At 34.8% G+C, this 13,245-nt stretch overlaps 2 protein-coding genes across 5 annotated transcripts in view; one reads left to right on the forward strand and one right to left on the reverse strand.

The window, feature by feature from the left end:
* Nucleotides 1–13,245, forward strand: part of LOC123608390 — a 54,604-nt gene that overhangs the window by 36,347 nt on the left and 5,012 nt on the right. The window contains exon 4 of the mRNA XM_045498256.1: nucleotides 12,506–12,584. Coding sequence (XP_045354212.1) covers nucleotides 12,506–12,584 — 79 coding nt within the window. The remainder of the gene's footprint in view (nucleotides 1–12,505; nucleotides 12,585–13,245) is intronic.
* The window catches only part of KIAA0825 (KIAA0825 ortholog), a 396,110-nt gene that overhangs the window by 19,363 nt on the left and 363,502 nt on the right, over nucleotides 1–13,245 (reverse strand). The gene's annotated exons all lie outside the window — the stretch shown is intronic.

Consider the following 13,245-nt stretch of genomic DNA (forward strand, 5'->3'; position numbering starts at 1 on the left):
TGACGGCCTGGCCTAGAGAGTTTCAAGTCTTAGTGTTGTAGCTTGGTGGTAGTACTGTTTAGCCATCATCTCTCCTCAGGGAGAAAACGATATCTTGCTGCTTCTACCTTATATTTTCCCATGTTTGCTGTCTACTTTTACTGTACCACTCACCTAAAATGCCTTTCCATATACCCTAAATCTGCTCATTTTTCAGACCTAGTCCACATCCTACCTCTTTCATAACATCCTTCCCAACTACCCAACCCTGATGTGATTGTCCTTCTCCTTTGAGTCTTTATGTACCTAATGTGAACACTATTCTGGTCTGTTAACCACATACTGCTTTGTTACAATTCTTCTGTTACCTTTTGGATCTGTTATTTTATGATTACATTGCGTTTTAATTTTTCACATGTCTCTTTTTATCTGTACTTGCTTTTCTTTGACAAAGACTTATAGCCCTTATTCCACATATTTTATTTCAAAAAACATGTTTCAACTTTAAGCACTCACAAAATATCTCTTAATTGATACATATTAGAAGCTTAGATGTTCTATTATTCCTAGTTGGATTGAATAAATAATTACCTTTAACCACCAGTATCACAATGAATAGTAGTCAGTATTTCAAACAAGTGTTGTTAAATTGTTATGTGTATGAATGATAAAAATAAGGGCTCTTTGAGCCTTTAAATTAGTCTCCTCATCCTTAGTTCCTACATCACTAGCTGATTCTTGAGGTCTTAAATTCAATGATCATGCCAAAAGACAACAAATGCTGTAAGTTCATTCACTTACTAACCTTTCCATACCCTTTTCTAAGAATGAGATGGTAGTATGAGGAAAACAAGACATTCAGTAACTTCATGTTATTTGGTTAACAGTATAGTGTTTTTGACCAACATAAAAAGTTTTAAAACAAGCTTTGTTCTTAGGATATGGTGCTACAGACAGAGAAGAAATAGAAGACTGGCCCAAATTAGCAAAAACCCTGTGAAACTCTGTCTTAATGAATGGAAACAATTAGGAAACTAATTACAGTGGATCCCTACATAAGACTGTTGTAAAAGTGAAATTAAAGGACCTTGTAAGTTACTTTATGGGCCTTTAGTACATGTAGCCTGTTTTACGAGATCTGCCTTGGTTTGTTGCTTATTTGATATCTATCACAGTGAGACACCCTGTAGAACTGTTTTACTGTATATAATTAATTTGCCATTTATCCAGCAAACATTGAGAGCCTCCTAACTTCAAACCATTATGCTAGGTAATACCGAAGTGAGAGCAGCTGTATATGGTTTTGTCCGCAGGGAGCTTATTCAGAACAAGAGAGTTCATCATATGGGCTAGAGTGAATGGCTATTCTAAATCCATATTCAAAATCCGGTAAAGATTTTATAGAATATTTCACTTTAAGAATGAAACGTTAGTGGTAATATAATGCACTTGGACCATTTCCTTAGGCTTTATTTTAGCAATTGTTCATGGGAAAGGCATAATTCAGGCATTTCTTCCTTGTCTCATGAAGCAGTCTGAGGTACCCTTGGGGAATAACTTGTGTCCTTTCTTATTCATTGGAAGATAACAACATCAATAACAGAAAGTGTGTTGATTCTTTTTTGCATAAAGTCATTATCCAATTCTGTGGTAAATTTGGAAACTACAGACTGTGATGTTTTCCTTTAAAAACACTTCTGTAGGAAGGTGATTCTGAACAGCACTTAGTCCCAAAGGACAAACTTTAGGGAGGGGACACATAACTTCATGAGTATACTGACTTATGAAGAGTTCCGGGAAATCTATTATAAACCAGAAAATTAGGTTTGAATGTAATCAACTTAAATATGAATGGCACTCTTTTTATCCAAATTAAACCACAGGATTAGAAAGTTGTTCTTTTCCTTTGCAGGCAGGTCCTTAAAATAGTATACTTAATAGATGAGGCCTACGCTGTTTCTGATATGTTTTCCAGATGATGCAAATCTCCAACTACTGTGGTCTAGTATTTTAAAACCTGACTTTTAAGAAATGTATATTTTTAGTTTATCTCCTTTAGCATACATTTAGTGAAGATAGAGAAATCAATGTTATCCTTTTCATGTCAACTTAGAAAATTGATTTATTGTTTACCTTTATCTTCTCTGAAATAGAATAGGTTAAAATTTCCTTGTAGGTTGTAATTTTTAATGCTTTAAAAGTTTTGCTTCTCTCTCAACTTTATATTGAATCTCTAAGTAGTTAAATAATAGGGATCTTACATGAGATTTACAAGGCCTTATACCATTTTCAGTGGGGGCATTGGGGAACAATGGATGGCAAAAATCTTATTTTGATAGGGAGCAGAGAGAGCTTTACAAACTTATTTCTAATTTAATTTAGTCATTACGTCAAACTAAGGTGCTAGTTTGGGGAGAATTCATTAGGAAAAGGGAAAGCATTAAGGAAACTCATACATAAAATATGTTTTTAAAAAGCTAGGAATATCATTTGTACTATTGAATAAATTCAAATTTTAACAGAGATTGAGATTTTATTTTTATTTTTATAGAGGTTTCCATGAACTGTAAAGGACATCCAGTTTTTAAAAAAATTTTTTTTTCAACGTTTATTTATTTTTGGGACAGAGAGAGACAGAGCATGAACGGGGGAGGGGCAGAGAGAGAGGGAGCCACAGAATCGGAAACAGGCTCCAGGCTCTGAGCCATCAGCCTAGAGCCTGACGTGGGGCTCGAACTCACGGACCGCGAGATCGTGACCTGGCTGAAGTCGGACGCTTAACCGACTGCGCCACCCAGGTGCCCCAGGACATCCAGTTTTTATACAATACTATAAATGGCAGTTACATCTTTGCATTTAGAAATTATAGAACATAGGCCTTTCTTAAAATAAGCAAATGAAGTTATTTCAACTCCCTACAAGTTATTCTGACCTAATTTGATACTTTAATGCCCAGAAAATGATTGTTTATCTTTACCAAAATTATATCATTGTTAATACAGTATGCCACTTAGAACCCCTGAAACCAAATGTTACGTACATAATATATAAAATAGAAATAGAAATATATATATATAGAAAAAGAATTATGTTAAAATATATATTTTAAATATGTAGAAACATAGTTATAGCTATGAAAATCCATACTCAATACTATTACATATCAGTGCTTGCCATCATGAATTAACAGTTTGGTGGCTTGCTTCAGCCAAGAATTGGTTGTATGATTAAGATAACTAGCTATAGATGCAGTTTATCCAGCTATTTCTCTGAGAATTCAAATGAATGTTCTTTTTGTAAGGTGGTTGATTTCTTGTACTACTACTAATGCGGTGAAAGGAGTCTTTCCAAGATCAAGAACAAGCAGCAAAACCCTTAATTTGAATTTATAGCCTTCAGAGGCAATCTGCAACACAACTTAACTGTCCGAGCAATTTATTTTAATTAATATGATTTGTGCTATATATTTAAGTAGGAGAGTTATATACCAACAAATGGGACAACTAAGAATGCTAACAGTAACATTTTAAATAGTTATGGCCTAGGGAAAACATAAACGGAAGCACAGCCATCAGTAGTTATGGAAGCTGAACTTTTCCGTAACCAGTAAATCATCCATATCTCCATAGAGACTTCATTTCCACCGTGGATTTTTTTTTTTAATTATAAGAGTTTAGATAAAAGGCCAAGGTCACGCTATTTGCCTAGCATTTAGTGCTGATGTAGAAGAAATGCCCTCTGTTAAGAGAAGTGTCAGGAATACTATATATTGCCAGAGCGCATTGCTGATTTTTCTTAGAGTAATGTATAATTTAATGAATCAAAAGAAAAAGGTCTTTTTTTAGTTAAATTTGACACACCTGAAAATATTCACAGACTGTGTTCTAGAGACATTTAGCGTCTACTGCATTTATGAAACTGCTATGTTAAAAGGTACTTAAGTTATATTAAGCAATACTATTCTTGGTCTAAAAATTATATTTAAAAAAATCCTCTTCATCAAGGAAAGAATTACATATTTACAACCCCAATATTTGCAGAAATTGAGTGCATTTTTACTAGCTTGTGTAAAGCTGATGACAACACAAGGATCAGCACTGCACAAACCACTTCTGGGGATAATGATCTGAATGAAAACTCTATTTAGAAACACATGGTCTATCAGCGAAAGATCCTGTTTGCAACCTTTGTTATTCAAATTAGCAGTAACATCATATTTATAAAAGGATTTGAAATATGGACCTAGTTTATATTTTGCTTGAAATTGGCTAAGAATTTAGAAAGATTAGAACTGTTGTAGAATCCAGGAGAAAATGAGAGCTCTACATTATTAATGCCATTACTCTTCATTGAGTCACTGACTGTATGTTCTTATTCATACAACTTTCAAAGTTCTTTTCCTTTCATTCATTCAGTAATCAAACTATTTACCAAATGCCTACTATGTGCTGGTACTGTGGGGGTATGGAGCCTATAATAATAATAGCTAGTATTTATTTAGCAATTTCAATATGCTAGGCAGTATTCTCAGTACTTTGCATATATTAATTCATTTAGCTCTCACAGCAACTTTATGAGGTAAGTTAACTATTATTGCCACGGACCAAGAGTTACCCAAGTCACACAACTGGATAGTGATGGAGCCAATATTCTAACCCAAGCAGCTGACTCCACTAGTGCTCTTACCCGATACGGTACATGTACCGCAACCTAGGTCTGTCTCTGTGTCTTGTCTCCTATAACAGTAAATGTTAGCTGCTCTCGTGGAGCTCCCAGTTTAACAGCATTTTATATCCACTCTGTGTATTTAAAAAAATCGATGAGGGACTCTCTCTCTCTCTACTCCCCATGCCAGGCCAGGATTGGGAGAAGTGATTTGAGAACATGGCAGATCCTTTTGAGTTGAGGTGCCATCATTTTCACAGTCATGGCAAAGTAGGAGCATCTCAAAATAACTCCCATTGCCTCATCTCCTTAAGGATGATGGCATCGCTTCCTCACTTCCTTTCCTCATCCCTGAGGAATTAATAAGAAATACTGCTTCCTTTAACTTCATGCTGGCATCAAGGAGGTTAAGAGGCAGGCAAGCAAGATCTTTGCCCTCATAGAATTTATATTAAAGTGGATATCAAAGTTATTTCAGTAATATTTTTCATCTCATGGCCCTTCAGTAAACTATGGTGCCCTCTTTATTAGCTCACAAAATATGGAGTACATCATGCGTCTAGACTTGGTCATTCTTTCCAAGATTCTTGGCTTGATCTCTTTGTGCTGTTTCACCTTAGGATATTTAACATGAAATCACCACTGCAGTGTGGGACTCCCATAGATGAATTTTAATAATTTATCACTTGAACTTTTGAAAATCGTTCTCTCTACATAAAAAAAAAAACAAAATCAAAAGACAAAACAAGGCCAACACTTCAATGTGGATGCAAGCTTTGGCAAAATGCATAAAAGTAACACTAAGTCTAAGGTAAATTGAAACTCTAAGCACATTTTGCTTGCATTCCTTCCTTGTTTCTAATTTAATAAATGTTTCCCAGAATGAAGTTTGTAATACGTACATATGTACGTATTTTATATATATTTATATATATATTTATACACACACACACACACACACACATATATATATAAAATGCTTAGTTATTCCCTTTTGGGTTCTGTGTCAATTGTGTACATTTCATAAATATAAACATAAGACATATTTGCTAAGGAATTACATTTGTTGATGTGGCAGCCCCATGGCTTAAAGTATAAAAAATTCATACCTTGTCAATTATGAATTGCATTTCTCCCATTTGTATAGAATATGGAACTTGTTTGAGTACTAGCTAAAAATGTACGTGATACTATTTCAGATGTGAGTATTGCTTACCAAAAAAAACAAAACAAAAAAAAAAAACCACCCTGCCTTAAGAGGTCAAACATCCAAAAACTATAATCCTTATAAATAAATTGCAAAAAGTCTGTCCTTTGCTCGTTTATTCAGCTTTCTTCTTATTACATCCAATTACCAACCCTATCAGTTCATTTCCTTTGATTTATCTTTTAGTCCAATGAGTGTCATAATAGAAAGGCAGCATGAATACCCTTTAATACTTATGGATATTTTTCAAATTTAAACATCTTCCTTGCTAAGCAGAATTTATGCACTGACTAACTCCCACAGCTATCACCCTGGATGCCCTCTTCCTATTTCATTACCATTTTGTGGATGAACATATCACTGGTAAGGTATTTATCTTGATAGATAGCCAAAAAAGTCTTGCTCCAAAAAGCTATGCCATGTTTCTAGCCCTTGTTTATGAGGGAGGCATCTTTCAGCAAAGCTGCCTGCACTAAATGGTGGTCCAACTCATATCATTGCTATTTTCCCTGAGTAAAATCTGATATATTCTGTTAATTTAACTAGAAACTGGCCCTTTATTCTGTCTTCCCAATTATCTTACCCATTATCTCTCATACCCTAAAATCATATCATTCTCCAGAGAATAGCTTATTTCTCCAAACATCCTTGTCCCATTGCTTCCAGATGACTATCTGTGACTCTTTTTCCCTTTCAACTGCTTATAGTCATTTTAACATGTGTCATCACAGCTTAAGGTGTGATTATATCTAATAATACTTTACTATTGCAGTGGGTGCACCACAGTTACCACCACATACAGAAAATTCTGCCTGACATTTCCAGAGCTTTTTTGCACTAGAGTAAGTCAAGTACCGTGTTACCTCTTCCTAGACTGCCTGGTGAATAACCCAGTACAACTACCAAATGTCCTGAAAGAAGGCCTTACTACTTTGGACAAACTTCTTCTTCACCTTCATAGCCCTACAGAACTGCCCCTTATTCCTCTTTTCTGACTTTATCTCCCTAATTTAAATTCTAACGTCAAGCGTATGAGTTGACTAATATTAAAATTAACTTCCCAACAGAACCCATTTATTGACCAAGTTAAACAAATTTCTTCTGTACTTAACAGAGCCCCACGTCGGGCTCTGTGCTGACAGCTCAGAGCCTGGAGCCTGTTTCAGATTCTGTGTCTCCCTCTCTCTGACCCTCCCCCATTCATGCTCTGTCTCTCTCTGTCTCAAAAATAAATAAACGTTAAAAAAATTTTTTTAATAAAATAAGATAAAATAAAATAAAATAAAATAAAATAAAATAAAATAAAATCAGCTAGGAGATTGAGATATTTAGTAAACAAAATCATTCTAATTTTTTCTATCTTGCTCAGCTATTCTATTTGCCATAACCTATGAATTTGGCCAAATGCAGTAAGTCAAATTCAGTTATAGGCAGTTGACATTCAGAAGCCATCTTCACTGATGAACTCATTGTAATGAGTTCCTGCTACTATATTACAATTCTCATTTCCCCATAAAATTTATTAAATTTTATTTACTATCAAAATCCATCATTGATCCAACAATATGCAGTAGAATGAATAATGTCTAATGATGTTTAACATGCCTAATTTTGTTGTAAATTAAGCTATTAAAAACAAGGTCTTTGCCAGCCCTTTCATTTGTAGGTGATGGGGTCTACTCAAGAGGATCTTACTTAACAATTCAGGATTATCATTTAAAAAAATGTAAAATGCTTGTCATAGGCCAGTTCTTCTTTAACATTAGCTAGAAAATGAACTCTTCTGGAAGAATACCTTGGGAATGGAGTACATTATAATGACCCAGTGGGATAAACACTTGACCACCAAAAAGCACTGCATTTGAAAAATTGCTTTTTCTCAACCTAACTGTGCTTTGTACAACATAAACAGATTCATTACTGCTGAGATATGCTGCATCTCTAATTTCATTTTCACAAAACTTCAACACACCTCCATAGAATCCAGATTAGTTTTCTCAGTAAATAACTATGACATTACCATTATAAGTGTTCATAGGAAGTCCCTATTTAAAAGCACAACAGGGAAATTACTAGACAGTATCTTCACCCCCAGCAAACACATAGAAATACAAATACACGCCCATAGATAATAAAACACTGGAAAATGATAAGGATAATCAAGAAAATGCTATATCTTCACCTGTGGTTTAGCTATTCAGCCAACTTTAAACAATTTTATAATACCATTTATTATTTTTAAAATATAGGAAAATGTTAGCAATCAAATATTATGAGAAAAGTGTCAACCTAATTATGAAATGAAATTAAGCTGTCAAGCAATAAAATACTGTGAATCATTAATCTAAATTCTATATTATACACAAGGAGAAGAGATTCCAGATAAAAGGCTCAAATTGCATAGTGTGAAATATTTCACTTTAACCTGTTCCTAAAATCTTTTCTGGTTTTCTTTTCTGGGTTTTTCTCTTTTTTAATAGCTCAAATGTTTAATAATTAGAATTCCATTCCCATTCATTTGCTACTGACCTAGCATTGCCTGTGGGATCTGAAAATCGATTTCATGAAGTACAGCCAACCTTTTTATAGAGAAGAGCCCTTTCTAAAATCCCCTAAATTCCCTTAAGCTTTGAAATTCTTGGTGTTCTGTTGTGGAATCTGTTAATATCACAGAGAGAAAGTGCAGAAAGATACTAATGCAGGGCTATGGGTGCCTATGCTTCAAGCCATGATGCTGTCTGTGGTCAAATGGGTTGGTATTATAATTTGCTAGGCAATGGTAAATAACGAGTCTAGTCTCCTTTCAAAAATGACTCAGCTACTTAGTGAATGTGTCTTAGAAGCTATACAAATTTTCTAAAACAGATTACTGAACAAAATATTGGTATATAGAAATAAATACTTTTGGACTGTCTACTATGAGTCAGGCAATATATTAGGTGCAGGAGATAACAGTGAATATGGTAATTATTGCCCCTTCCTTTGTGGATGTTATATCTGTCTCAAAGAGAAATTTTGGACAAGTAATCAAATAAAATGAATGAGTGGCAGTACTACAAAAGTCAATATTCAGGTTCTTTAATAATTTTTATAGTTTTTCTATATGGATCCTGCATATTTTTATTAGGGTTTTTCCTAGAGATTTTATGGTACATATGTTAGTATTATTCAGAGAATTTTTTCTACTATCTCTACTGTTTCTTATTGGTATATTGATATTTTTTGATATTTTTTTTGTATTTAACAGCCTTACAGATTTCTGTTTAAAAGGATTTTATGTGGCATTTTTGAACTTTCTAAGAAATATTCTCTGCAGTTACTAATGACTTTTCCCTTTCCCCCTCCAGTAGTTATTCCATTAATTGATTTGTGTGTTGTTGCACCAGCCAGAAATTCTAGAATAATGTTGAATAACAACATTGGGAATTCCATCCCTCCTTGATTTTAATGAGCTCAGTTTATATAATTAGTATTACATGATGTGCTCTTTCTAGATACCCTTTTTTTATGAGAAGAAAGTATACTTCATTGTTTCCCTTAAGATGTTGTTTATTAGGAATTTTTTTTCCCCTAAGTTCTTAATTATGATCTCTCTCTCTCTCTCTCTCTCTCTCTCTCCCCCCGCCCCCCTTTCTCTCTGTATCACTTTAAGTATTTTTTTTCAAGAGGAGCATTTAGGTGCTACAATTTTTAACTTCCTCAATAACTGAGAATTCTGTTACCATCACATATAAACAATATCTAGGAGGGCATACAATTCTTAGGTTACAGGTTTCTGCCTTAAAATGCCACAGACTGTTGGGAATACAGAATTGTACAGCCACTTTGGGAAGTGTTTTGGCAATTTAGGGGAAATTTACACTTACACAAAACCCTATAAACACGTTTATGGCAGCTTTATTCATAGTAGCCCAAACCTGTAAACTATACAGGTGTCCTTAAATCCTTCCATACAATGGACTATTACTCAGCCATAAGAAGGAAAAAACTGTTGGTTCATACAACAGGTTGGGTGAATTTTAAATGCATTTTCCTAAGTGAAAGAAGAAAGACTATATATGCTAAAGAAGACAGTGGCTATGGGTTGTGTTGATTTTTTTTTTTAATGTTTGTTTATTTTTGAGAGTGAGAGACAGCATGAGTGGGGGAGGAGCAAAGAGAGAGGGAGACAGAGAATCCCAAGCAGGCTGTAGCTATCAGCACAGAGCCTGATGTGGGGCTCAATCTCAGGAACACCAAGATCATGACCTGAGCTGAAGTCAGATGCTTAATGACTGAGCCACCCAGGTGCCTCCCCTATTGTGTGATTTTATTTTACATGATACTCTTAAAAAGGAGAAAGTACAAGGAGGAAAACATATCTGTGGTTGCCAAGGATTGTGAATGGGAGGAGACATTATCCATAAAGGGTAAGTCTCATTTTCTGTAGGGAAGTGTAATGATGGGCACATGACTCTGCATTTGTCAAAATGTACAGAATGTACACAACTAAGGGTGAATTTTATTGTATGAATACCACAAGATCTAGTGGGAGGTGGGGGCAAATATGGAATGCAGATGGCGACAAAAGAAATCTAGCTATATCGCAATTGAATCACATTAACTACACTGAAGGGAATGGGGGAGAAAGAAGCTAAGCAAAGAAACTCTGGAAGGCAAGCAGCATTTTGACTGGATACTTTAAGGCTAAGGACAAAAAGACCTGTTCACACACATCATTCTCTAGTTGGTAATTTGTTTCTTAGAGAGATATGGATTAGGAAATTTAAAACTGCTCTTTTAAATTTTAGATTTTTTTTTAGATTTTAAAGGTATTCTTAGATGCTTTTAAAGTTATTTTCATTTATGTTTATATACTGGAGTTTGAGTTAAGAAATAAATTATAGAAAATGGACTCAGATTTCTTACTATCAGAGGAAGAAGTTACAAAAAATAGAGGAAGGCTAGAATAAGCCCTATGGTGTTGGATTAAAATTGGAGATATCACTATGAACTTACTCTTTTTAATGTACACGTAAGTGACACAGAAATGAACTCTGATAGGTGTGTATGCATGAGCCAGTATCCATACCTGTATTTCCTAGGTTCATCCACTGAAGAGGTCTAGAAGGTGCCTGAGTAGCAATGAGCAAAGCCAGCACCCAAGTCTTGGCTTCTAAATTCCATTCTCTAATGAAAGAAATAGGACTCTTTTGGGGTAATACCTGACTCTAGGGCTGTGGCAGGGAAAACACAATGTAAGCCATCCTGAAAAAGTTGCCAGTTGCCAAAGTCAGAACAGCTTGAGCAACAAGATAAATAACGACAGCACTGGATGGTAACTCCATAATAAAATAAATATTCATGAATCCATACGAGTATAAATAAACAAGTGAATAAATGGGGCAGAAGTGATAAATAATGATTCCACTTGATAAATATGAAGGATTGAGGGAAATAGCAATTATTATTAAAATACCACAGTGATAACTGCCACACAATGTATGCTAAAATTAGTGGGTGAAAGTTTATGCAAAAATAGGATATTTGCATTAGATCAAAGCATCTCCCCCAAATATTTAAAAATTATAAAGGAAAAGTAGTAACCTTGGTAGAGAATCCTAACAAAGCCCAGATTAATCAAGTGACCAAGAGTAATATCACCAGTAGTCAGACATCCTGATAGTATTCAATCCCTGATGTGATAGACCAAGAGAGGTATGTGACTTTCCTTCTATGACTTTCCTTCCCAGTAATGCACACTTTTTTTTAGTGCTTTTTTTTTTTTTTTTTTTTGAGAGAGAGAGAGAGAGAAGGGGACAGAGGATTCAAAGCAGGCTCTGCACTGACAGCCTGATGAGAGGCTCAAGTTTACAAACCATGAGGTCATGACCTGAGCCGATGTCCGATGCTTAACTGCTTAATCAACTGAGCCACTCCAGCGCCCCTCCAATAATGCTCATTCTTAAACTAATCACAAGAAAGCATCAGACAAACCCAAACTGAAGCACAGTCTACAAAAGAACTGACCATGAACCTTCAAGAGTTTATAAGGCCATCCGAGACAAAGATTCAGAATCTGCCACAGACTGGAGAAGACAAAGGAGAAATGACAACTAAATGCAGTATGAGCTCCAGGAACAACAAAAGGACATTAGTGGAAAAACTGGTGAAATCTGGAAAAGTTCTGTACTTTAGTTAATAGTAGTGTCCCAAGGTTAATGTCTTAGTATAGATGAATGTTCTTTGGTTATGTAAGGCGTTGAACATAAGGAGTATCTGAGTGAAGGTATATAGGAAATCTGTGTACTGGTTTTGCCACTTTTCTCTAAGTCAAAAATACAAAAAAAAAAAAAATATATATATATATATATATATATATATATATGGTGCTAAAATAATGTTGTATATGTGCCATCATCTCGTGGCACCGCTGCTTGAAGTTTAAGGCCAGTCTAATTTTTGTCCCTTTTTAGATAATCTGCTTTACCTTTTTCCTGTATGGATGCTTTAAATCTGTTTTCCTCTTTCTTGAAAATAAGTCTTATAATATCATTAATTTGATTTTCTTTAGTGCCAATTTAAATCATTCCTCCCACCCCCAAATGTTATCCACTTCCATTTTCACTTTGGCCTCTTGTTACATCTCATTGTTTGTCTTTTTTGTCTTTACAGATTGTAACCTAAGGACTGTCCACAGAGGGTTTGCCTTCCATCTACTGAGGATATACCAGGAAAGTGTTCTAACATTTTGGTGTGATCTCTATATTAAGCATATTAACACGTTTGTGTGTGTGTGTGTGTGTGTGTGTGTGTGTGTGTGTGTGTGTTTCCAGAGTGATTTTTACTTTTCCTTAAGCTGGAGCCTCTTTCACAAGTACTATTTGAGTTCTTTGGATCATTCATCTTCAAAGTAGGAGAGGTTTCTATAATTAGACCATTTTCATTATCTTGTGGAAAACCACTGACAACAAATATACTGATTGATTTTGGAGTTGGAGTTTTTTTCGAAGAGATTTTATTAGGGACTGTTTGATAGAGCTCATTTTAAGTCAGAAGCTACCTACCCAAAATGTCTGCATTTTCGAATTAGTAATTTTAACATTATCTCTCAAGATATTTCTTTGGACAAAGAATATTTGTAAGCATTATATCTGGAATTCCTGTACTCCAGAATCAGAAAAAAGAATGCAAAGCACTAATTTCTACGTCACAGGATAATTAAAGCAGGAGATTTGCTATTTCTCCATAAAGAGAATTATGAAGTTAGATAGTGGCCTGGAAACCAGTGAAGCTGATTGCAAAATGAATATTTAAAAGCCCCTCTGATTTAATGTGCTCTTGTTTCCATTCCCGTTATTCTTTACAAAGACAAAGAGTCCTCTGTAAATATTGCTTTAAGGATTATCAGGCTT

The sequence above is a fragment of the Leopardus geoffroyi genome, chromosome A1, assembly GCF_018350155.1.
Source record: "Leopardus geoffroyi isolate Oge1 chromosome A1, O.geoffroyi_Oge1_pat1.0, whole genome shotgun sequence".
In the NCBI taxonomy this organism is placed as follows: domain Eukaryota; kingdom Metazoa; phylum Chordata; class Mammalia; order Carnivora; family Felidae; genus Leopardus; species Leopardus geoffroyi.